This window comes from Amblyomma mixtum, chromosome 7 (assembly GCF_055824585.1).
Source record: "Amblyomma mixtum isolate Tamu chromosome 7, ASM5582458v1, whole genome shotgun sequence".
In the NCBI taxonomy this organism is placed as follows: Eukaryota; Metazoa; Arthropoda; class Arachnida; order Ixodida; family Ixodidae; genus Amblyomma; species Amblyomma mixtum.
In genome coordinates, this window is record NC_143018.1 from 41721278 (window position 1) to 41745249 (window position 23972).

Below are 23972 nucleotides of genomic sequence, written 5' to 3' on the forward strand. Positions count from 1 at the left end.
CTGAGGGGCATAATTTTGGTGCATCATAGGAGGCTTGAAATACAGTCCAGCTGAAAACTTTTACCCTCGCAGAAATGCTCCCTGCATGACGCCATAACCTGGGCGCGTGGGCGATTCTGCGAAGATTGTTTCAGGCAGAAGGGGCATCTGTGTGGATGTGAATTTTGTTTTTGTCGCCGAGGTGCTCATCAACAAATACTTTTATGGCTGTTGTTCATTGCCAGTTACATTCTCTGGTTGGCAGAAACCACAGTAAAGGAGGTTAGGGCTCAATTGAATCCGGGGCCCTTGAGTCGTCTGGGAACAGTCCTAGCCCAGCGTTCTTTCAGCAAGCGAGCTTCAGACCTCAGGGTAGTCGCCGTCTTCTTTCAAAACCGAACGTGAGCGTGGCTGCCACGCTACGCTACCGATAATTTGATATCCGTCACTGCTCATATACCTGATATTCGAGGCCAATCGGCTAGGTAGCCTGATAATCAATAGGGTAGATTGAAGCACTAAGTCTTGCGATTTTTTAAAAAAACTTTTGCCCACAAAGCAACCCAAGGCGGCAACGATTGCGTGAACGGGCGGAGATTGCCGGGACATTTTACGAAAGTTTTAAACTATGTATTTAATTTCCCAAATATCGATTTCATTTCAGATCGAGCACAAGTCGACTGCTGTGTGCTCTAACATTACAGTGGCGTACAGAGCCTAAGCGATGTTTCTCACCGCCATTAAGTCAGTACGTTTTAGACATCATGCACGGGCGGCCGGGATGTTTCTGCACTCCCTCAGCCCCTCATCAAACATCCGCACCGCATCTCGCCATTGCCCTGAAAATGACGGCGTCCATTGGCAGCACAAGTATCTCGTCTACGGCTGTCCTGCCAATATAGACGTAGCACATGCCACACGCGAAGTAGCAAAAAGATTCGGTTGCTGATAACGTCTTACAGCACGCATCCCGTACCTTCGCCTGCTCCGATCACGGCGGAATACTCGATAGTGGCATGCTTCACCACTGTGGGCGTGTTGGGGTAGATAATCACTCAGAAAAATCTAAACCGATTCTCTAGCTTAAGAGTTGCGTGGTAATTACCAAATGCGCATTCTCTGACGAAACAACGTCTTCAATAACTATTGAAGCCGTGCATAAAGTGTTCAGAAAAAATAATTAAACTCCCACCACTGCTACCGTGATAACACAGCAACTCCAGTACGGCGGCAGAATGAAAGCCACGTGAGAAAAGAAAATCTCCGAAAACGGTGGTGCAGAGATGGCAACAACAACAAAAAAAAAGCACGAGAGGGATTTTTTAAACATCGCATAACAATGACTCCAAAGGAGTACCTCGAGAGGCCTGTCATATGACATGCTCTCGAGCCAGACAACTCTTCAGACGCATGAGCTATTACCTTCTGTAATGGCGAATCAAGAGGAATAAATTTACAATAAGCGGCAAGGCTCCCACTGATTTATGCAGCCTTTCGTAGCTAGGGATATTGAAAGGAAATCGTAACTGTGGATGCAAATTCACCGCGCAGCAGTACGAAACAACTTGAATGTATCCGGATGCAACTGTAACGCAAACAAGCCGAAGCAAGTGAGCTGTGATGAGCTGAGGTACTCACACATGGTCTCCTTGAGCTATGGTCCTTGTTGTTTGATTTCACCTGGGCGTTCAACGTGAAACAAGGGCTTCACGACGTGTTAAAACTGCGCGAGTGCTTAATAGCTATAGTCCGGCTAGTACGGCTGCAAAAGCGAACCTGTTCGAATGCGCCACCCTCCTGGCACTGCAAATGACCACGCCCATGCTGCTTTGCATTTCACGCGACGCCACCAAGTGGGGTCTACATGAACCCAAAATCAAGGAAGCGTGTATGCCAACCTTAATCTCACTTTTTCCGGAGCTCAGTATAAGGCCCAACTCTAAAAATGCAGCAGACCGATTGGTTCAGAACTATCAGATTAGTTGCATGTCATGCTGTTGGCAAAGTTAGCTTCCATGCTGATACCTCGATTCCGTTCAAAAAGCAGTTGCCAGCAGCACTATAACTTTGGAACTAATGATGAAGTGCAACGTGGAGTTGGGTGGCCAAAGGGCGACGCTGTAACTTCGCTGAACGAAAAAGCCTGATGCCTTGGGGCCTTTTACACACAAAAAAAAAACATTTATGATAAAATTTTTTGTTAGGATAAGTCAGGTGTTTTGTAAAATCGATAATTTTATGTATGCAATATTATAGAAAAGAGATTACCGGGCCCCTGTTAAACAACGGGCTGTATACTGATAGCCTGAATGTGCCGGTCTTCTTTTCATAGCTGCGGTATTTTATCGCCATATCATGTATAGGGGTCGGCACAAGTGCAGTGTTAGTTCCTTTTGTTGATGAAATGCGCTGCTTGCCATTCTTTAGTCCAACACGGATATCTTTTCAGTGCAGTGCTAGGCACGATACTTAAAAAAAAAGCTGCGTTCAATATCGACACTCGAAGCGCTCGACGATAGCCTGAATGTGCAGGTCTTCTTTTAATAGCTACGGCCGCCGCGGCGGCTCAGTGGTTATGGTGCTCGGCTACTGACCGGAAAGACGCGGGTTCGATCCCGGCCGCGGCGGCTAGAATTTCTTTGGAGGAGAAATTCTCGAGGCCCGTGTACTGTGCGATATCAGTGCACGTTAAAGAACCCCAGGTGTTCGAAATTTCCGGAGCCCTTCACTACGGCGTCTCTCATAGCCTAAGTCGCTTTGGGACGTTAAACCCCATAAACTAAACAAAACTTTAATAGCTACGGTATTCCATCGCTATATCATCTATAGCGGTTGGCACAAGTGCAGATTAATTCCTTTCTTTGATAAAATGCGCTGCTGGCCGATCGCTATATCATCTATAGGGGTCGGCACAAGTTTCAGATTAATTCCTTTCTTTGATAAAATGCGGTGTTTGCCGATCGCTATATCATCTACAGGGGTCGGCACAGGTGCAGATTAATTCCTTTTGTTGATAAAATGCGCTGCTTGACATTATTTCGTGCAACACGGGTATCCTTTGAGTGCAATGCTTGGAACGATACTTAAAAAAAAGAAAACTGCCTTCAAAACCGACACTCGACGCGCTCAGGAATTTTATTGTGACATAGATATTATATTTAGAACCGCAATCAATTTTTGATGGAGCTACAAGAAAGCGTATCGTGTATTCTTCCATACATTATTGAAGTCACCGGTATTAATATCAGTTCTAATATAATTAGCTAAGTTACGACCCTTCTCTGTAAGAACCTAAATACGTAATAATAAACTTGAAGCTGTTTATAATGGTTCTTGTTTGTTAGTACATAATTTAGTCTGTTGCCTCTCCTTTTGCCCGGCGCTACAGGGTACAAACTCCATGCACTTTGGAAAGCCAGTTATTTCCCAAGCACTGTAAGAGACGTTCGAAGCTGAACATTCTGCATTAGAAGCTCGAAGCAAGACAGGAAAAATATAAGGAATGCTAGTTTTTATTGCAGTGAAGGAACATTGATAATCTGCTATTTTTATGTTACCTTTTCTTAACGGTATTAGAATGCGCTCAAACCGCTGTTCCGGAAGAGCCCCGCGATGAGGCCGGGCTATAAGCGAAGAAGATATACAGAGTGTCTGTACAGGAGCAGTCGAGCAAGTTGATGCTTTGAATTTCATGACGGTGCATTTTCCTAATATTTAGACTAAACTATTGCATCGTCGGATCGATGACCTTGGCGATATAGTAAGCAAGTGGAAGTTTCACTAGCGCCTCTTGAGAACGGCTTGTTGGAACCGCTTGCTTCTCCAAATGCAGGTATGCGTCTGCTATAGCATTTGACGATACCGCCGATGATGACCCCTTTGAACCGTGCGTAGAAGAGTGCGTGAACTTTATCGTGCTCATAAGTGAAACAACACATGTTCTGTATGCTCCTGAGCATTACGGTGGAAGTCTCATTTTTATTGGCAAGGAACGCATCTCGAAATAGGGGTGAAGAGGTATTGTTTCTACCACAATGCTGGGCCTGTCTCCCCGTTCCTTCACTCACAGAGGGCGCAGAAGGGAAATGTATGCTTCGTCTATCTACCAGACAACGAACGCAGGAAGACGGCCTTCGCATCGTCTCTTCATAGTTGCACTCCAGAGATTTTTTTTGGTGTGCTACCTCTTTTACTGAGCGATACCGGCTGGAAATCTGGCTTACAGCCAACTCAAAATGTGCGACACAGTGTGCTTTGTCGATAGAGCATCATTAAAATATAGGATACACTCAAAATGTATTTTTTAAACCAATACTGCAATGCTTCTATTTTTGGCAAGAGATAGGTAATAGAAATGAACAAAATTAGCAAAACGATAGCATCGAAGCTACATGTGGCTTGGATACTGCCTATGACTGCTTGTGTGTCATTTCCTCTGCGTACACTATATAGTAGCGCCATTTGTTATGCGCGGCGTTTTCTCGCCGCTGTCTGTTTCCCGCGGCAACTTAGCCATGTTGCTGTCCCGCGTAAAAATGTTCGCAGTTATCGCCGAATGTGTTTAACTTTTATTAATGGTGTCAGATGCGGCATGTCAGCAGGCTTTTCGGGAAAAGGTATTTCGACATGCACCCTGATTTGCTTGTTGCTGTAGCTTTAGTTGCTGTCATTTCAGAATTCCTGTACCTCTTGGTAAAGATAGGTCACGTGTGTGAATATTAGCCCCTCTATTGCCGACCAGTCTTTGCGTATCTTGGAGAAAACGAAAAGGTTCCCATCTAAATGGAAATGCATTGAAAATCGTTGTGTTCCGATAGCCCATGCGTCACACATAAGGTACGACGCATAAGGACTCCTTCCTTGCCCTGTAATCAGTCTGGCTTGAAAGCGGTTTGCTATACTAAGAGAGAACCAGCAAAGTGCTGTGGTTAATTTACCGCAATGCCTATAGCGGCCAAAACTGCAACATCTCCTTACCCTAAACTTACCAACGATTGCCTAAGCATGAATGTTGGCGTATCGCCGACCGTACCCTCTCAGCTGGAGTGGTATTGAATCCTTTGAGAAAAGCAATTATCTCATTATCAAGACGTAAGGAACATGCAGTGATGGGTGAAGGAACCCGCAGTATTCCCTTTTTTCCTCCGAACGCCATGTAGAACTCACTCACCCGCGCTTTTTCGTAAAAGTGGGGCTGAGATACTCAGCAAAACCTGAAAATACCACAGCTCAAATGGAAGATGTAAAAATACCCGGAAAGCTTTGAATGACCGGGAAGTCCAGGGTTTGATTGGTTTATTTTCATTTCAAACAATAGTTACAGAGGAATGACTGCACTAATATCTGAATCCCAAGCTAAAGGGTAGTTGAGATCCATGCAATAAAGTTCTTGGAATAGTGAATCGCAGCTGTAACAAATATCATTTATAAACACATCGATGAATAAGGCTTACGAGTTACAATAGTAGTAATTGTAAGTGGTTTTGTTAAACATGTAAAAAGGAAGGAAAAAGATTGTTGCGAGCCCCGGCATCTGCTATCGCTGCTGGAAGCAACTGAGCTGGAGCAGCGGGAATAAAGGATAGCAAGCAGCGTGTAGAAGTGAAATGAAAGAGTTGAGGGGATAGTAGAAAGGACAGGGGGAGAGGTACACTGGAATAAATGTATTTACATATTAATATAATAACATATGTACAGGTCGCACGCGCATGAAGGTCTTGCAGAGCATAGTACGTACACACGCGCACGACACAAAGCACAAAACCGCTTTAGTGGGGGCGTTGAGCTGTTCATCGTCCAAGGTAGCACACGCGGAGCGTTCGGTCACTGCACGTAGCTACCTGGCCAATAAACAATTGAAATATTGTTTTCCAAGTAGACACCTATATAGACGGTAAAGGTATACACTTAAAAACAACAAACAAAAACAAAATGACATTCAGAACACAACAGTGTGAACTTAGAGAAAAAAAAACATCTTTCTGGTTTATAATGGTCTTGCATTGGTCTCTGAGTAGGAATATGTGGAAAAATACTGGCAGTCCGCGAAAGTAGATTCCTAATACTCCTTACCATTCAGCTAATCTAGTACGCTCATTTAAATGATGAGGCACGTCACACCCGTCAGTAGCTGCATAGTCAATGCGCGTTTCACGCACCCCTGTTTCAACATGGGCTAGTTAAGGCTGCCACTGTTTAAACCACAGAAATAAGCATGTACAGTCTTTGTCAAAAATATACAGCGCAAACGGTTTGATTCCAAGCCGTGTGGCGACATTCGCACATTGGATAGTCTTAAGCTTTATATCGTTCAGGACTTAAATTCCTCCTGCCTTCATGAGATTAGGTTCCCTCAGTATGAAGGAGGAGCCGCGCTAAAGAGGTCAGAAGCAGACACTTTGGACTGTATACTTTTGACACAGACTGTACATGCTTATTCATGTGCTCCGCAGTCTGTGCACTGCACAGCAGCGTTTCATTTGTTGCTCTGACCAGACCACAATTCTTTGTTTTGTTTGTCCATGTAGCCAGGTGCAAAGTGTGTGCAGAAGTTAGGTTCCAAACAAAGGCATTGGCTGCGAGCCCGCGGAATAGACGTGCCATGATTTTGAATGCACAATTTGCGATACCTATATATTTCTGCGATATCTTATTACAAAAAATAGGACATCGGTTGACAATTTTCAGGAGTTCGTATTTGCTTCCCGCGTACTTGTCCAGTATTTTTTTCTCTCCCTTCCTTTTCTAGATTAGAGTCGCCTCAGCACGCAGCGCACCTGACGCATTCGTGAATGATAGGCATGTACGCATGCTGCAGTGTAGAAAAAGGTGGCAGTACTCAACGATCTTCAAGTTTTCGGCATTCTATGAAGAGTTTTGGATAAATAACGCCGGTCTGGCAAGAAAAATATTTAGCGCTGCGATATAGTTAGTATTTCTTGGTCGAATTAAAGAGTTGCCATTTATTGGGCTTATTTGATGGAAAATCAAAGCAGGATCGGCGGCGGCTGAAAGATGCACGTCGACTGCGTAGCGGCTTGCGAAACGTTTTATTCGGCTCAACATGAGGTGTCCGAAATGTTTGTTGATTTGACCTCGAACTTCGTTGGCTTACCGCATGCGCTACCCGATGATATACTGGCTAGACCGTGGAAATTGCTCGAAGGTTAACGGTTGAAATCCACATTCAATCAATGATTCAAGGAAGTTGCTAACATGTGCCTGAGATTGGAATGGAATAGGCAAAATGTTTAACTGTAGCTGAGAAGCCCTGTTGTAAATCCATGTAGCGCAGGTCTAGAATGTTGTGGCAATTTTAACGCGGCAAGAATAAGTATGGCAACGAATTTGTCATTTAAATAAGACTAATAGGCCGTCTCCAAACAAATGGTTCGGCGTGTCACCGAGGGTGTTTATTAGCTGTGGTCAACTTTCATGTTTTTTTCGACAAGCGCCACTTTGAAGCAAGAAAGAGGTTACGCTGCATGACCGTGGTATCCGCAGTCTCTACTTTGCTGGTATCAACTTCACCAACAAGGCACACCATCTGACTGTCCACGTAAAAACCTAAGCACCTGATGCGCTGTGTCTGCTACTAAAATAATGCGAATTAATAAGAACATGCAACAGTAAGCGGCGAATGTTAACGACTCCAAGCTGCCAACGTATGTATAAAATCCTGTACAAAAATTCTGTACAAAAATTCTGTACAAAAATACCGGATGTCCGCCACACTTTAGACATAATAGCTCGCACTTCTCCTCAAAAAGTGGATAATTGTTTCTGTGTAGAAACATGTGAAAATATTAAGCAGAGTTGTCACATGCGCGTATTTATTAACAATTTATTCCCCATGTCCGGAAATGTGCTGTTTGAGGCTGTCAGTGCTTGAACCCACGAATGTACGTAGGGTGCAGTTAAAACCCACGAATGTACGTAGGGTGCAGTTAAAGACCCGTGCACTGATATGCGTACGAATGTGACGGTCTAAGTGCCCTTTCTGATTCGCCGAATATGGGCACACTTCACATTTGTAGGGTTTTTCGCCTGTGTGCGTACGCTTGTTCCGAATCAAGTTGTCATTTGTAGTCGCTGCATTAGGGCACCCGTCGCACTCGTAGGGTTTTCACCTGTGTGCGTACGCTTGTTGCGAACCAAGTTGCCATTTGTAGTCGCTGCATAAGGGCACCCGTCGCACTCGTAGGGTTTTTCGCCTGTGTGCGTACGCTTGTTCCGAACCAAGTTGTCATTTGTAATCGCTTTATAAGGGCACCCGTCGCACTCGTAGGGTTTTTCGCCTGTGTGCGTACGCTTGTTCCGAACCAAGTTGTCATTTGTAATCGCTGCATAAGGGCACGCGTCGCACTCGTAGGGTTTTTCACCTGTGTGCGTACGCTTGTTCCGAACCAAGTTGTCATTTGTAGTCGCTGCATAAGGGCACCTGTCGCCCTCGTAGGGTTTTTCGCCTGTGTGCGTACGCTTGTTCCGAACCAAGTTGTCATTTGTACTCGCTGCATAAGGGCACCCGTCGCACTCGTAGGGGTTTTCACCTGTGTGCGTACGCTTGTTCCGAACCAAGTTGTCATTTGTAGTCGCTGCATAAGGGCACCTGTCGCACTCGTAGGGTTTTTCACCTGTGTGCGTACGCTTGTTCCGAACCAAGTTGTCATTTGTAGTCGCTGCATAGGAGCACCTGTCGCACTTGTAGGGTTTTTCACCTGTGTGCGTACGCTTTTTCCGAACCAAGTTGTCATTTGCAGTCGTAGCATAAGGGCACCTGCCGCGCTCGTAAGGTTTTTCGTGTGTGTGCGTACGCTTTTTCCGAACCAAGTTGTCATTTGTAGTCGCCGCATAAGGGCACCTGTCGCACTCGTAGGGTTTTTCAACTGTGTGCGTACGCTTGTGTCGAAGCAGCTGGCTAGGTGAGGCAGCTGAATAACAGCGCTGGTCGCACTTGTGTGGTTTTCCTCAGGGTGGGAGGAGGTCATATGCCTTTAAGTTTGTTGGACGCCTCGAACACCGCAGGGCACGGGGAGGATTTAAATTTTTTCTCAGTCGCGTGCAATTCAATTCAATTCAATGTTTATTTTTCCAGAAAGTGCCTGGAGGGTCTCCTTGGCTAAAAGCTACTCACGCAGCTTGACTAAGGCCAAGAAGACCGTTTACATAGCAGTTACAGTGAAAACATATTCGATGTGTCTCACAACGCGGGGAAAATTCATAGAAGTGTACGGGCAGAAGATGCACCTGAACGGCTCTCTTTTTCCTTAGCCTCCAGACACCGAACATAATTTTCTTCACTCGTAGCCCGCGATGGCCCCAAGTCCTCCCAATTTGTATTGGCCACATTTCCAAGCTCAGAGGTCGACGTCGATGGTAGAACAGAATTCATAGGAAGGTGTTCGGGACTGGACACTGCCTCTGAAATTAAAGTTTTTAACCAGTGTATGTTTTGGAAAATCGGATATTTTCATACCTACTCGTGCTGTGGTTCAAGAACGCCAGAACCTATGGCTCATTGCACTAAAACAAACTTATGCCGACTAACATAAGGTACACGTATATACTGAGAATATACACCAAATTGACGAATAATCAAACTAGCAGAAGAATTTTGAAGCGAGGACTTTGACTCTTAAGCCACAGTGTGTGAATAGTCGTTGATTCAATTTGTGTTACCTGGCTTGAAAGTGTACCTCGATAGCTGTCGAAACTGGCCAGCCTTTTTATTTATTTACTCATTTATTGAAAATACCTTTAAAAGCCCTCTTTCGAGCGTACTACAAAAGGGGGGTAGGCAATATAAAGAAAATTTACAATATGACATGAAAAACGCCCAGAATAAAAAAAAAATATACGCAGTCATGCAAATAAATATCATATACGAAAAAGAAATATACCGGGTGCTAAGAGAGAAGTACAAAAATTCAGAACGAACTATGGCAAACAGGCTATGGACTATCAAATAGTTAGAGTGCTTAACATACATTAATCTTATGTTGACTTCAGCTAACCATTCAGAGCCTTCAAACGATATTATTGAGCATTCCTATTCTCCTCGAATATATTTCTAGAATCATAAACGCATTACAAATATAGTAAACCTCGTCTACATGGTTATCATGCATTTGCAACTATTATCCTAATTTTGTTCTTTTGTTTCCCTTTCGTACTGCTCTTCGTTAGACTGTAATATACGCTAATACTCAATTCTGCTTAATTGTGTTATTAGAAACTTGAAGTTTGCACGCAACGCCAGTTTGTACGAAACGTACGCAAGTTATGGCTTAGTTTCTTTTCATGCGTACATGGATGCATATGTACCGTCATTCCTGCTTAAAACTTTCGAACTGCACTTTAGTTATATTGCTGCATTGTACTGTGTATTTCTCGTATTCATTGTGTGGTAATTGAAAAGCGTGAACATGGTATGCCATTGCAACCGCGTACATGCTCAAATTCAGAAAATGTGTGTCTGCTGCTGCAGGCTGTAACTGATGTGAGGGGGCTAAGGCCTCGTCAGGCTTCCAAGCTTTTAGCCGTACGCCACCCGCAGGGATTCATCTGTATTTTAGTGGAAAAAATTACCGACGATTACGTTACTTCCTAATGCGAAATTTGAGCGCAGCAAAAAGCTGTTTCACCTTTTCGATAGATTGAGGCAAATAAATCGAGCAACACATGTATGCGCTATCACAGAGTTTTTTTTTTATTTTTCACACGTATTCCTTTAACAAAGATTCCACTAACAGTTCTTGACAGTCATGAATGAAGCTTTGTGGTCGGAGAAATAGACTGATATATGTTCGACTTGGTACACCAATGCTTGATTCTCAAAGACGAGATCTATACAAGTGCCTCGCGAGGTTGTCACAGCCGTGGGACGCGTTACGAGCGAGAGGAACGGGATGTTCTCCCGCATAAGTGTTAGGAAATTGCTGTTTGTCTTTATGTCAACATTAAAGTCCCCCACTACTAACATCGGTGTGGATCGATGGACGGTTAATGCGAGTTGCAGGAAGTGCACGACGTCTTTCGTGAGCGCGGTAGGGGCGAAGTAGGCAGCTACTACCAGCAAGCCGTTGGGCAACTTTGCGGCGCACAGTTCGCCAAGTTCATGTGACGTGCCAAACATTTCGACTGGTATTGCAGAGAGACCTGTGCGCAAGTAGATAGCGACTCCCGCCGCTCTGTTGTGGTCTCTGCGAGCAGCACAGCAGTATAGGAAATCTATGATTTCGAGAGGCTCTTCGGGATCCATCCAGGTTTCAGCAAAGCAAAGTACAGGGGAATGGCGCAGAATGTGATCGTGGTGTATACGTCCTTGGCATGTGCGGCAAGGGAGCGTACGTTAAGAATGTGGTTGTGAATGATGAATCAAGTGCTGCCAGCGAATGACGCGTCCATTGGCTGTCTGCGTGTGTTACTGATGTGTGGTTAACATGTTAAGCTTCGCCTATAAGAGTGGAACGCGACAGCGTCTTGCAACGCTGCCAGGGAGTCCACAGAACGCCATCGCCAATTCGGCTGTACGCCTTGCTGGACGGTAAATTTATTTTTTGAGGAAAGGAAATGTATCTCTCTCGCAAATCTGGGTGGACACCTGCACCTCGCCGTAAGGGGAAGGGGGAAGATGGGAGTGAACGAAGACGCCGTATTAGCTAGACGCGCCTTTGTTCATTCCAAACCATTCAGCTGGCATTACGGAGTGGCTAGCGTGCTCGTATCGCACTCCGGAGACCCTGGTTCGATTCCCCAACTCGACCAATTTCGTTCTCGGTTTTATAGATTTATGCGGTCTAACTAGAAAGGTTAATTAGGCTATTTCATATTTACATTATTGCATTTCTATCCATCGTGTTCTGTCATTAACCTGTCAATTGTTGGAACTGTCTAGGATGTTCGACACAACGTATATGAAACGAGCAACGTCTTACTGAGTGGGGAAGTGCGTGGTGGTGGTGGGAACGCGGCTTCGTACTTATGTTTTTTTTTCAGCAGTGTCTCCTTCTGCGGACGCTGTTGTCGCTGCGGCGCGCGTCTTTCTTTCTTTTCTTTTCTTCTGACATCTTCATTCTCCTCTATATTAATTAGGCTAATTGATTAATTAAGCAATTAACTAAACTCAGTCCAACTTAGTTGCAGCATCACTATACGATCCCTTTGATTGGTTGCATGGTTACTAGCCAAAGTACAATTGGCCCCATTTGAAATTCGCGCACTGTGACGTCACGAGCATTTCGAGCAATTGAAAAGCATGACATTGGGGGCGGAGCTGGTTACGAGGCCGACGACGACGACGACGCGAAACCCAGGAACGGACGCCAAAGAGCTGCGCTCTAAAAAAGCTATTTCAATTCAAATCAATTCTATAACAACATCAGGTGAATTGCTATATCTAAATACCATGAGCAACATGCGCTTCATAACATATGGGATGGCGAAGGTTGGCACTATTAGAACTCTCGATGTCGTTAGATGGTATTCAACGTGGAGATCAGTTCTTGAAATTTAAATGTTTTAAATTCGGTAACGATATTTAATGGCAAGCGGTTCCACTCGATGATCGTGCGTGGTATGAATGATTTTGCAAGAAGGGATGTGCGGCATGGCATGCGCTTCACTTTAAAAGGATTATGGCGGGCTGGAAAGTAGGCGGCAGATTCATTTCATTTCATTTCATTTTATTACTCTCAAGGCCGGTCAGGCGTTACAGAGAGGAGTAGGCAAAAAAAATAGAAAGAAACAAACAAATAAACAGTTACAATTCATAAGCATTAACAGTATCCTTGAATTTCTGAGAATCATTGATGACGACGACGGTGGAGGGCAGGTGATTCCAGTCCGAGGCTGTTCTGGGGACGAAGGAATTTAGATATTGGACAGTCCTGCACTGTGGAATGTGCACCTTTAGTTGATGATCTCTGAGGGACGATATGTACACTGGAGGAGTAAACAAGGACTGCTTTAAGGTTTCGTTGCCGTAATATATTTTGTGAAATGTGCAGAGGCGCGAAATGCGGCGCCGTATGGCAAGATCCGGAAGACTAAGCGTTCTTTTCACTTTTGAAACACTGGCATGGCGGGAGTAATTTGACATTATGAACCTTGCAGAGCGATTTTGGATGGATTCAAGCAACCCAATGAGAGAGTTAGTGTATGGGTCCCACACTGGAGCAGCGTACTCAATTTTTGAACGGACGAGTGTTTTGTAGAGCAGTAGATTCCTGAAAGAAATCTGCAAAGCAGCGATGGGTGATGATAAAGTTTATGAAAAAGTGAAAGACGGGCAAGTTTCCGGCGGAGAGCCTTAAATACCTGTACCCAATCCCCTTAATAATTGTATTTCTGACAGAGATATAAGATAAACAACCGAAATTGATTACTAATGCAGATACTCACACTGTATCAGAGATTTTTTAATGCATTATTGAAGTCATGAATATTATATTACTGGTGGTATCATTAGCTGAGTGCGAGTCCTTCTCTGTGAGAAGCTGACTACATAATATTAAACTCAAAGTTGTGATTTATTCATTTCGTTTGTTACTACAGAATTTAGTCGAAGAAGGATGGACAGTTGGACAAGTTGGTAACGGTTCATATTGAAAGTTACAGGGCAGTGTTGGTTGATAAAACAAAGATTTTATTTAAGCAAAAAAATAAAACAACAAGAGAACTGATGGAGGATTACCTCTTCTGAAAAACCAGTCGCAGTGTGCAAGCCAGCCTGATAGTTAGTTGATAAAGAGGTCTCACTCCTTGATAATTCCTTATCTTGTCTAAGTTTAAGGGAGGGGGCGGGACCTGTTCTACCAGGTTTAGTGTGGTGATATTGGTTTTCCCCTTGCAATGTACCTGCGCGAGTGCTCTTGAATGTCGTATCACATGACAGAGTTGTAGAACGAGAGTAATTTTTCGTAATAAAAAATTAATTGCGAATCATCGCTTGTCTGTGTCCTCATTCTGTACGTCTTGCGTTTCTTTTGCGCTATACATACCAATATGAAGGATTTAGACGGTTGCCTCTGAGTCTGCCCATGCGCTTTGGAAAGTCAGTTATTTGCCAAGCAGAGTGTTTTGCAGATGTTCGAAGCTTAACTTCCTGCTTTCAAACCAAGAAAAAAAATCAACAAGAACAAAAAGGATGAAATTTTTTATTGCAGCGAAGAATCCTTGATAATCTCTGTTATTTTAATTTTACGTTTTCTTAAGTGCATTACGGAACAGCACGTATTGAAACCGCCTGTCTGGAAGAGACCCGTGTTGCGGCCGTGTTGTAACCAAAGCAGATATACAGAGCCTCACTACAGGAGCAGTCTAGCACACTGATGTGTTGGATTTTATGAGGGTGCTTTTTCTTAAAATTTAAAGGATTGCCTCATCGGATCGATGATCCTGATGATATAGTATGCAAATTGAAGCTGCACTTGTACCTCTTTAGACCGGCTTCTTAGAATGCTTGCTTCTCCAAACGTCAGCTAGGGCATTTGACGATGCCGGCTCTAATGACACCGCTTACCCGCGCGCCTCAAAGTTTAATGATGACAAGGTCCTTATATTAATAATGACAAGCTTTAATGACAAGATCCTTAAAGTGTTTCGCTACATGGACGACTTGTTAATTGTTTTAAACAAGGAACGGACTCTGTCCACTGAGACAACCGTAAACAGTGCTTTAGATGATTTTAAGTAACTTAGAAAAGGGCTAACTTTTACTTTTGAACTACCCGATAATCACGTGCTTCAGTTTTTAGATTTATATTTTAAGTTTTGACATGGGCACATTTGCTGGGCTTATTCATCTCGTGAGCAGTAGGCTCTCGTGCAGCATAATTGTGCCCACTCGAAGGTTGTAAAACGGGGCATCGCAACCGTCTGCTTGCAGTGCTCGCTCCGGAAGTCGTGCGTACATGAGATGCAAGCTAGCTTTAGTAATTAATTGGACAGGCTTGTTGAAGCCCGGCTTCTATGAGTCGGTCATGATACCTGTGGCACAAGGGCCTCTGAAGAAGGTGAAGGCTAGAGCATGCAGGAATGAAATGGCGGGAAATGAGAGGCCTGTGGTGGTACCTTACGCTCACAACTCGCGGCCTGAAGAAATTGGCAAACCGATTTAATGTACCGTGGCTTCCTCAGCCCGCCGCAAGCTTGGTCAACTAAGCCGTCGCATAAGTTGCGATAGCAAAAAGGTCGGCTGTCAAAAGACATATGGGCAGCGTTTAGTAAAGTGCGCTACTAACATGGTCTATGGAATTAAGTTGTCCTGCGGAAAATCCTGTATTGGACAGAGGGGACGTTGCGTGAATGACCGACTTAGGGAACGTGCAAAAGATTTTGAATATAATGAGGGCGAGAGACTTGAACACTGAAGGGCTTGTACCAATTGTAGACCATGATTCCGCGATGTGAGGATTCTCGGTAGAGGCAGAAAGCTGACGGCTCGTGAAACTCCGAAAGCCTTCTACGTCAAAAAAGCGGGTTCGAGCTGAGGCACTGACATTTCAGTTATTCTTTATGAGTATGAGGGGCAATTTCTTTGACGCCTACTCTGATCAAACTGGTGTGGTTTTCTTGGCGTCTTGTACATGTGCACTGCGACAGGAAAGGCTATATATGTCGACTGCTTTCACATGATTAAACAGTTGCAATAAGCGCCCGTGTCGTCCTTTTTCTTGTATATGTCCTGGTTGCGGTGGAAATCACGATAATAAAGCTGAAAACCAACTAGCTCAGTAGTTAACTTTCTCCGTAGAGAGCCAGGTTTTTAAATAAATTAAAGAAAATCGGTGTTCAGTCCAATTAATTTTTTTATAATTCAAGCTTACGTTATGAAACCAATCCTGATCCTTCCTCCGACGCTATAACAGCAGACAGCAGGATAAACAGATTCAAATAGTTGAAGAGAAGATCAAGGCTCGAGAACAAGGCGGATGGGAGCTTAAGTGGGGAAAGGTCGGATGAGGAGGTTGGGCTACAGGAATAACAGCGGACGCTGGAGAGTTTTCGATGAGGTTCACCCACTCCTCCCTCTTCCATTTGGATGAAGGGGATGGGAGGTGAGGGGAGGAGGAAAAGATTTTACTGCCTGGTCGCCTATCTGCTGTCATCCATATTCGTTTCAAGAACCTGCTTCTTTCTTCTAGTTTACATTTCTTCGCCTCTTTTGCTTCGATACTTCAAGCTTGTCTTACAAGCCGGAACTACTTCGCTTGTGAAGCGATCAGTGTACTCGCAATTTATGTCAGTCAAAATTTTCCCTTTAGTGATGCCGTAAAAGAAATCAGCCGGGCTGAATTATGTAGTGCAGCCCTTCATTTGTACTTCGCATTGGTGATTTGTTGGTCTGAGCAGACCACGATTCTTTGTTTCGATTGTCCAGGTAGCCAGGTGAGATGTCTTATGAGCAGAAGTCAAATTCCAACCATAGGCATTGGCTGCGAGACCGCGGATTATACGTACCATAATCGTGAATGCGCACACTGTGATACCTATCAATGCGGAAGTCCTTGATTAGAACAAAACGGACATCATTTGAGAATTTTCGGGCATTCGTGTTCATTCCCCGCGTACTTGAGCATTTTTTCTCTGCCTTCCTTCCCTTGATTAGAGTTCCCTCGGCACCTAGTACACCCGATGCACTCGTGAATGATATGCATGCACGTATACAACGGTACGGAAAAAGATGGCGACTTTCAATGACTTTCAAGGTTTAAGTGTTCGAACAAAAGTTTTCACATGTATTATACAGTTGGGGAAGGTCAGGGGACCCCGCACAACCAACTCATGCGATAAGCGATGCTGGCCCGGCAAGACAAAAATATTTCCTGCAGCTATATAGTTAGCAGATATTCATGTAATTAAGTAGCTGCCAATTATTCGTCTTATTTGATCTAAAAATCTAACCAGGCTAGGCGACGGGAGACAGATGCATCTCTGCTGCGTAGCGGCTTGACAAACATTTTATTTGGAGAAACATGAAGTGCACGAAAAGTTTGATGATTTGTTCAAAAACTTCGTTAGCTAACCGCATGCTCTAAGCGATGATATAATGGATAGACAGTTAAGCTAAGATAGCCGCTAGTCCTTAAGGGCAACGGATTGGATTCCAAGAGAAGCCAAGCGTAGCAGGGGGTAGCAAAAAGTTAGCAGGGCGGATGAGATTAGAAATTTGCGGGAATACAGTGGCCGCAACTGGCGAAGGACAGGGTTAATTGGAGAGACATAGAAGAGGCCTTTGTCCTGCAGTGGGCTTAGTCAGGCTGATGATGATGACTGACATCCGCATTCCATCAAAGATTCATGGAAGTTGCTAAGACGTTCCTGAGATCGGAATAAAAGAGAAAAAATGTTTAATTCTAAATGAACAAAACTGTTGTAAATCCATAGAGCGCGGCCTGAAAATGCTGCCGGAATTTTAAGGGGAAAAGTTGAGAGGAAACGACGGATTTACCATTTAACTTCGATTTATAAAACATCGTCTATAAAATACGTTTTTTTTTTGTACCTGTGATCAACTTTCACGTTTTTTCGACAAGTTGCACTTTGAAGGAAGAAAGAGCTTACGCTGAACGTCATTAAATTCGCACTCTCCACTTTATTGGTATTGACATTACACAGAAGGTGCACCATCTGGCTGTCCACGTAAGAATCGAAGCACCAGATGCGCTGTGTCTACTGCTAAAATAATGCGAATTAATAAGAACATGCAGCTGCAGCAGCAAACGCCTGCACAAAATATTGCACAAAAGTAGTGTATGTCAGCCGGACATTAAACAGTTACCTCACGCTTGTCCGCAAAAAGTGGATAGTTATTTCTGCGGTGAGGCATGTGCCACTATTAAGCATCGTCATCACCTACGCATATTAATGAAGAATTCAATCCCCGTGTCCGGACATGTGCTCCTTGAGGCTCTCAGTGCTTAAACCCACGAATGAACATAGAGTACAGTTAAAGACCCCTGCACTGATATGTGTACGAATGTGACGGTCTAAGTGCCATTTCTGATTCGCCCAATAAGGGCACACTTCACATCTGTACGGTTTTTCTCCTGTGTGCGTACGCTTGTGCTGAGCCAGCGTTTCCTTTAAAGCCGCTGCATAAGGGCACCTGTCGCACTTGTAGGGTTTTTCACCTGTGTGCGTACGCTTGTGCCGAGCCAGTGTTTCCTTTAAAGCCGCTGCATAAGGGCACCTGTCGCACTTGTAGGGTTTTTCATCCGTGTGCATACGCTTGTGCTGAGCCAGCGTTGCCTTTAAAGCCGCTGCATAAGGGCACCTGTCGCACTTGTAGGGTTTTTCGCCTGTGTGCGTACGCTTGTGTCGAAGTAGCTTGCTAGGTGAGGCAGATGAAAAACGGCACTGGTCGCACTTGTGTGGTTTTTCACCTGTGTGCGTACGCTTGTGTCGAAGTAGCTTGCTAGGTGTGGCAGCTGAAAAACCGCACTGGTCGCACTCGTGTGGTTTTTGACCTGTGTGCGTACGCTTGCGTCGAAGAAGCTGGCTAGGTGAGGCAGCTGAAAAACGGCACTGGTCGCTCTCGTGTGGTTTTTCCTCAGTGTGAGAGGAGGCCATATGCATTTCAGGTTTGCAGGGCGGCTCAAACACCGCTGGGCACAGGGGATATTTAATTTTTTTCTCAGCCGTGTGCAATTCGATGGGTCTCACAGCGTGGAGAAAAGTCGTAGAAGTGTAGGGGAAGAAGATGTACCTCAACTCCTCTTCTGTTATCTCGAGGTTCTGATACCGAACAGAATTTTCTTCACTCGTAGCCCGCGATGGCCTAAAGTCCTCCCAATCTGTATTGGCCACATTTCCGAGCTCAGAGGTCGACGTGGATGGTAGAGCAGAATTGATAGGAAGGTGCTCGGGACTGGATACTGCCTCTGAAATTGAAGTGTTTAACCAGCGTATGTTAGGGAAAATCGGATATTTTCGTACCGGCTCGTGCAGTGGTTCATGAACGCCATAACCTATGGCCCACTGCACTAAAACAAACTTATGCCGACTAACATACGGTACACGTACATACTGAGAAAATACACCAAGTCGGCGATTAATCAAACTATCAGAAGAACTTTCAAGCGAGGACTGTGACTCTTAAGCCACAGTGTGCCAATAGTCGTCGATTAAATTTCTATTGCCTGGCTTGAAAATGTACCTCGATAGCACACGGAAGTGGACTGATTTTTATTTATTTATTCACTTATTGAAAATACCCTTAAAGGATATCTTTCGAGTGTACTACGTAAGGGGGGGTAGGGATTAGAAAGGACACTTACAATGTGACCTGAAAAAAATCCACAATAAAACAAATTATTATACGCAGTCATGCAAATAAATATCATATGCGAACAAGAAATATACCGGGTGCAATAGCAAGAACAGGTGACTTACTATATCTAAATACATAGAGTAACGTGCGCTTCATAACATATATGATGGCAAAGGTTGGCACTACTAAAACTGTCGATGTCGGTAGATTGTACTCAAAGCGGATATCACTTCTTGAAATTTAAATGTGTTAAATTCGGTAACGATATTGGTTGGTAAGCGGTTGCATTCGATGATCGTGCGTGGCCTGAATGATTTTGCAAAAAGGGATGTGCGCCATGGCGTGCGCTTTAATTTAAAAGAATGATCGAGGCGTGGAAAGTTGGCGGCAGGTTCCTGAAAGAAATCTTGACACAGGAATTGGTGACGATAAAGTTTATGAAAAAGTGAAAGACAGGCAAGTTTACGGCGGAAAGCAAGTTGTTTTAATTGCGCGCGCGCTTTTAAAGCTTTTTAAACCCGGTTGTGCGTAAAGCAACCACCATATCGCGGTGATGACTCTGTGCAGCTTCAGGCTTTATATATGCCCATCACTGCGTTATCCAGTGATGAGCATATATGCAGCTGGCTATGAACAGAAAAATGATAGGTGTAACGTTAAGAGATCGGAAACGGCAGGATTGGGTGAGAGAATAAACGTGGGTTAATGACATCCTAGTCGAAATCAAGAGGAAGAAATGGGCTTTGGCTGGGCATGTAATGCGACGGCAATATAACCGCTGGTCCTTAAGTGTAACGAAGTAGATTCGAAGAGAAGGCAAGCGTGGCAGGGGGCGGCAGAAAGTTAGTTCGGGGATGAGATCAAGAAATTTGCGGGGATACGGTTGTGCAGTTTACAGAGGACATGGTTAATGGGGAGACATGGGAGAGGCCTTTGCCCTGTAGTGGGCGTGGTCGTGCTGATGATTATTATTACAACGCCCTAACCTTATTTTCTGGCCACTCTTTGAATTTAGACCATACACTGGTTGAAATGTTTCGAAGCACATCAGTTGCGTTTTGCTTGATGAGGTTTATGTCCCAGTGTGACTCAAGTTATGGGGAACACCGTAGTGAAGGGCTATGGATAAGTTCGATCAAGTGGGGCTTATTAACGTGCACTGACATCACGCAGCCCTACGGTCTGTAGCATTCCTCGTCCATCGAAATGCGACCAACACCGCCGTGATCGAAGCCGCTGCCGAGCACCGTAACTACCATGCAACCGCGGTGGCGCAATTATAAGGAAGGCACTTGCACTTAATTCTAATTAAACACTCCATAATTCAGATTGCCACTTTCCAAATTAGTATTGTACCTGAGCAGATCAACATGTTTAAGTACTTCACACAAAACTAAGTGACGTCTGAAATTGGTATGAAATGCGACGAATATACGAGCACAGAAATGAAAAAAAAAAATTAAGTGTCAAGGTCTTCTTTCCCATGAAAGGAAATGTGCACACTCACGATATGAGTAAAAGCCAGAAAATACAGTGTCGACTGGTTATAAAAATTATGCTAATTATCACGAATAATGCATAGAGAATTAAAGAAGAAAGCGTACACAAAGAATACGAGTGATTTGTCTGAGTTCTAAAACGTATGTCTAGTTCATTTTGGTGTTAACCAGTGAATGGCCTGTGTTTTCTGCGTAAACAGGTCAGTTGCAGTTAAAGGATTTGCACAACATCATACTGAGAAAAAAGGGCTCTCAAGTTTTCGTTTTGTCCACAATTGCAGGCCTCACCTTCTTGAACATGTGTCCCAATGAATGACGGAAGTGCGAGTGGTGCGGCTGGTTGAACTTAACTGTGTGGAAGTACATGCCCGATCTCTAATTAGTTTTCGCTAAATTATGATATGCTAGAGAAGATATAATATCCATGACCGCGATTTCCCGTGAGGTTATAAATATTCTTGAGAGTCTTATATAAAGCATTGAAGGCACCGCACAAAAGCACATCCAACAGTGCGGAATTCAAAGCTAATATTTTGTGCAACATCAGAGATCAGTATCCGCGGCGGAGAATGTTGAGTGTGGCAAGGAAACCACTATAGACACCTGAGAAATGAAAAGAAAGACGGTGCAACATTCGGAAATGTTATTAGAAAAATTTTCTAAGCTCGATGTTTCTGTCAATATGCTACTAAATACTGCTAAAAATTAAGCTACTAAAAAAACTCCGCATTCACGTATGAACTCCGCATACACGTAGTTCGGTTGCTTACAAGAAAGCGCTACCGTTCAACTTCTGCGGCCACAGCTCTGTCCGCCAGCCTCGAACGAGCGAGATAAAATGCGCTAGTCTTCCGCGATCCTTCGGTGGTCAGAATTTCGCAGAACACGGCTACTAATGCTTGTTTCTCCGCTTCACGGATTTACTGGTGTACTGTTGTAATATCTCTTTCTGCTCTAGGCTTTCTCGAGTACTGCACTGTGTGCGTCGCCTGTTTTGCAGAATTGTAAATGATTTTTAATATCTTCGAATCTTGTCTCTACACTAAAAAGTGATGTCCAGTGAACCTTTGTTTGAGTGTGAGCATTCTCCAGGCTGCAAACGGTGAACGTGACCTCCCCTCGCCACTCCTCCTCACCATTTGTCACTTCGTCGAGGTCATATTCCGACTGAAAGTCCATGACACTTCCTGTTAGAACCTATGTGGGCAGCTGTTCCGGTCCGATGGCAGCTGGTTAAGTACACCGCCCGTGCGTATGGTGAAAATCCGCGATGACCTTTTGTCTTCAGCTTACGCCCCGTGAACACCTGCAGAGAATGAAAATGGAATATTTCGAAAAAGAGAATTTTTGCGAAGTACACTTGGCCCGAAATGTTTACTGGGCACACGAGTGGCCGAAAAACATTTTCTCGCGTTGCGTGCGAGACAGCGTGCAAGCACCTGGTCGTGCTCCCGTGTTTGTCTCAGCTTACGGTTCCGAGTCCTGCTTATACCGGATAGCTGAAATAGAATCACATATTTCGTGTCTGGAGTTTTGTTAGCCCGGTAGTACTTAGTCACGAAAAGACAAACCAAGCCGATTTCATGAAAACAACCTTCTCTTCTCTTAAAGGACAATCATGGGACAACCGCAACCGTAGCAGAGAAGCTGTCGTTCTACTTTGATCGTGTGTGGATGGGCTGCAAAGCAAGAGCGTCCTTGTGTAAAGGGAAAGCCCTCGTCTTTGTAGGGAAAATAGAAGCGTGCATTTAGAAACACCGAGATAGTGACGCCTCTTTGAAAGCAGCTCTCTTGCCACGAGTGCGCCAGCTGGGAACGCACCCAACCGATGCAAACGCAATCAGTCTCACGTGTAGCCTGCACATTATCCAATCTCCCAAGGTTGTGCTGGTGGTGAATCGCAGCATAGAACTATTTTCAGAGAACGAAAACGAGGCTTATGATGGATATAGCAACAGAGATAAGAGAGAAAAAGTTAAGCACTCCCATGCAGGATTCCCAACCGCTACACTGGAGCTGATCGAGTCTGTGTCCGCCATTACGGTTCTCCTTGAAAGAGCTGATAAGCTTCAGCATTTGTTTTGAGCCAGATTTTTCCTGACGGATTTTTTACAGTGGTCGTTTTCACACAGAGATCTACTTTGGGCAGGTGAGATACTGCCCACTGCAAGGAACCCCCGCAAGGAACTCCTGTTCAGGTGTCTTAATAAATAGACATCTAATAAAATTCATCTCTCGCTGTATATACTTCGCAGTGAGCTTATCTCGGGAATTAAAGGAATTTTTCATAAAGGAATCAAGGATTATACAACGCGTGATAAAAATAACTAGCAGGAGCTTATAACAGCTCGTCTCGAGTGTGCTTCATAAGATTGCCGGCGACGTTTCGGACCATGTCCCAAACAAGACGGTTACTTCCTCTTGATCTGGAATCAGATGTATTAACTGGATTCCATTCCGACAACTGCCACTCTTTTTTTTGTATTTTATTACATACTATGCATTTTTGTGGGATCGTGCCCAAAACTTTCTATTTATTTATTTATTAACACGCCAAAAAAATATTATACTTTAATAAGAAAATGGACAAAAATTCCATTGATTAATACGCTTCCGCGATAGTGTTCTTTCACCCCATGTTTAAGTTGCAGGCATTGATACCAGTAGGATGTATTGTTAATAAGTACAGGGGAAACAAGTTAATTTTCTTTGGAGTGTTTCGCCACATTAAGCTCCCTACGATGCTCTCAGCCGCATTATTGTCTTGCAACGACTATACCTTGTCTGTGGTTATCTTTGGAGATAACAATGGGGTTGGAAATATAGTGCCTCCAAGGATCAGTCATCATTCCTTCAGGTGCCAATAGCAAAGACACGATAATCTGCAGTCATGTCTCGCAGAAATATGGTTAACCGTGGAGAGGCGAAGTGCTGCCGTTATTTCCTTTCTATTCACAGAGTCCGCATTCTCAGATTTACAATGACACCCCTGGAAGAATTACTTAAATGTGATCATAGACTGAAAACTCCCGTCATACTGAGGCATACCCACTCAGAAATACGAGCAGGTGATTAGATATGAACTTCTGCAGAGACGAGCTGGCCTACCTGATCCGCTGCAAGGCACGGAATGGAACTGCTCTGGAACAGTGTGCGTACAACCACGTGGAATATCTCGGGCTGGGAATTACCTGGAAACAAAAAAAAAATGGTGAAATCAA

The 23972-nt window shown here is 44.2% G+C and overlaps 2 protein-coding genes across 2 annotated transcripts; both read right to left on the reverse strand.

The window, feature by feature from the left end:
• Positions 1-7822: 7822 nt before the first annotated feature.
• Positions 7823-9370, reverse strand: LOC149335805 (uncharacterized). Its single transcript, XM_089554015.1, has 3 exons — positions 9226-9370; positions 8109-8696; positions 7823-8025 (listed from the first exon to the last, which is right to left on the reverse strand). The coding sequence occupies exons 1-3, from the start codon at positions 9368-9370 to the stop codon at positions 7823-7825; spliced, it is 936 nt and encodes a 311-aa protein (XP_089410141.1).
• An 8486-nt stretch (positions 9371-17856) lies between these two features.
• Positions 17857-21930, reverse strand: LOC149335806 (uncharacterized). The gene is made up of 2 exons (XM_089554016.1): positions 21888-21930; positions 17857-18863 (listed from the first exon to the last, which is right to left on the reverse strand). Exons 1-2 carry the CDS (start codon positions 21928-21930, stop codon positions 17857-17859), a joined length of 1050 nt encoding a protein of 349 aa, XP_089410142.1.
• Between the last annotated feature and the right edge of the window lie 2042 nt (positions 21931-23972).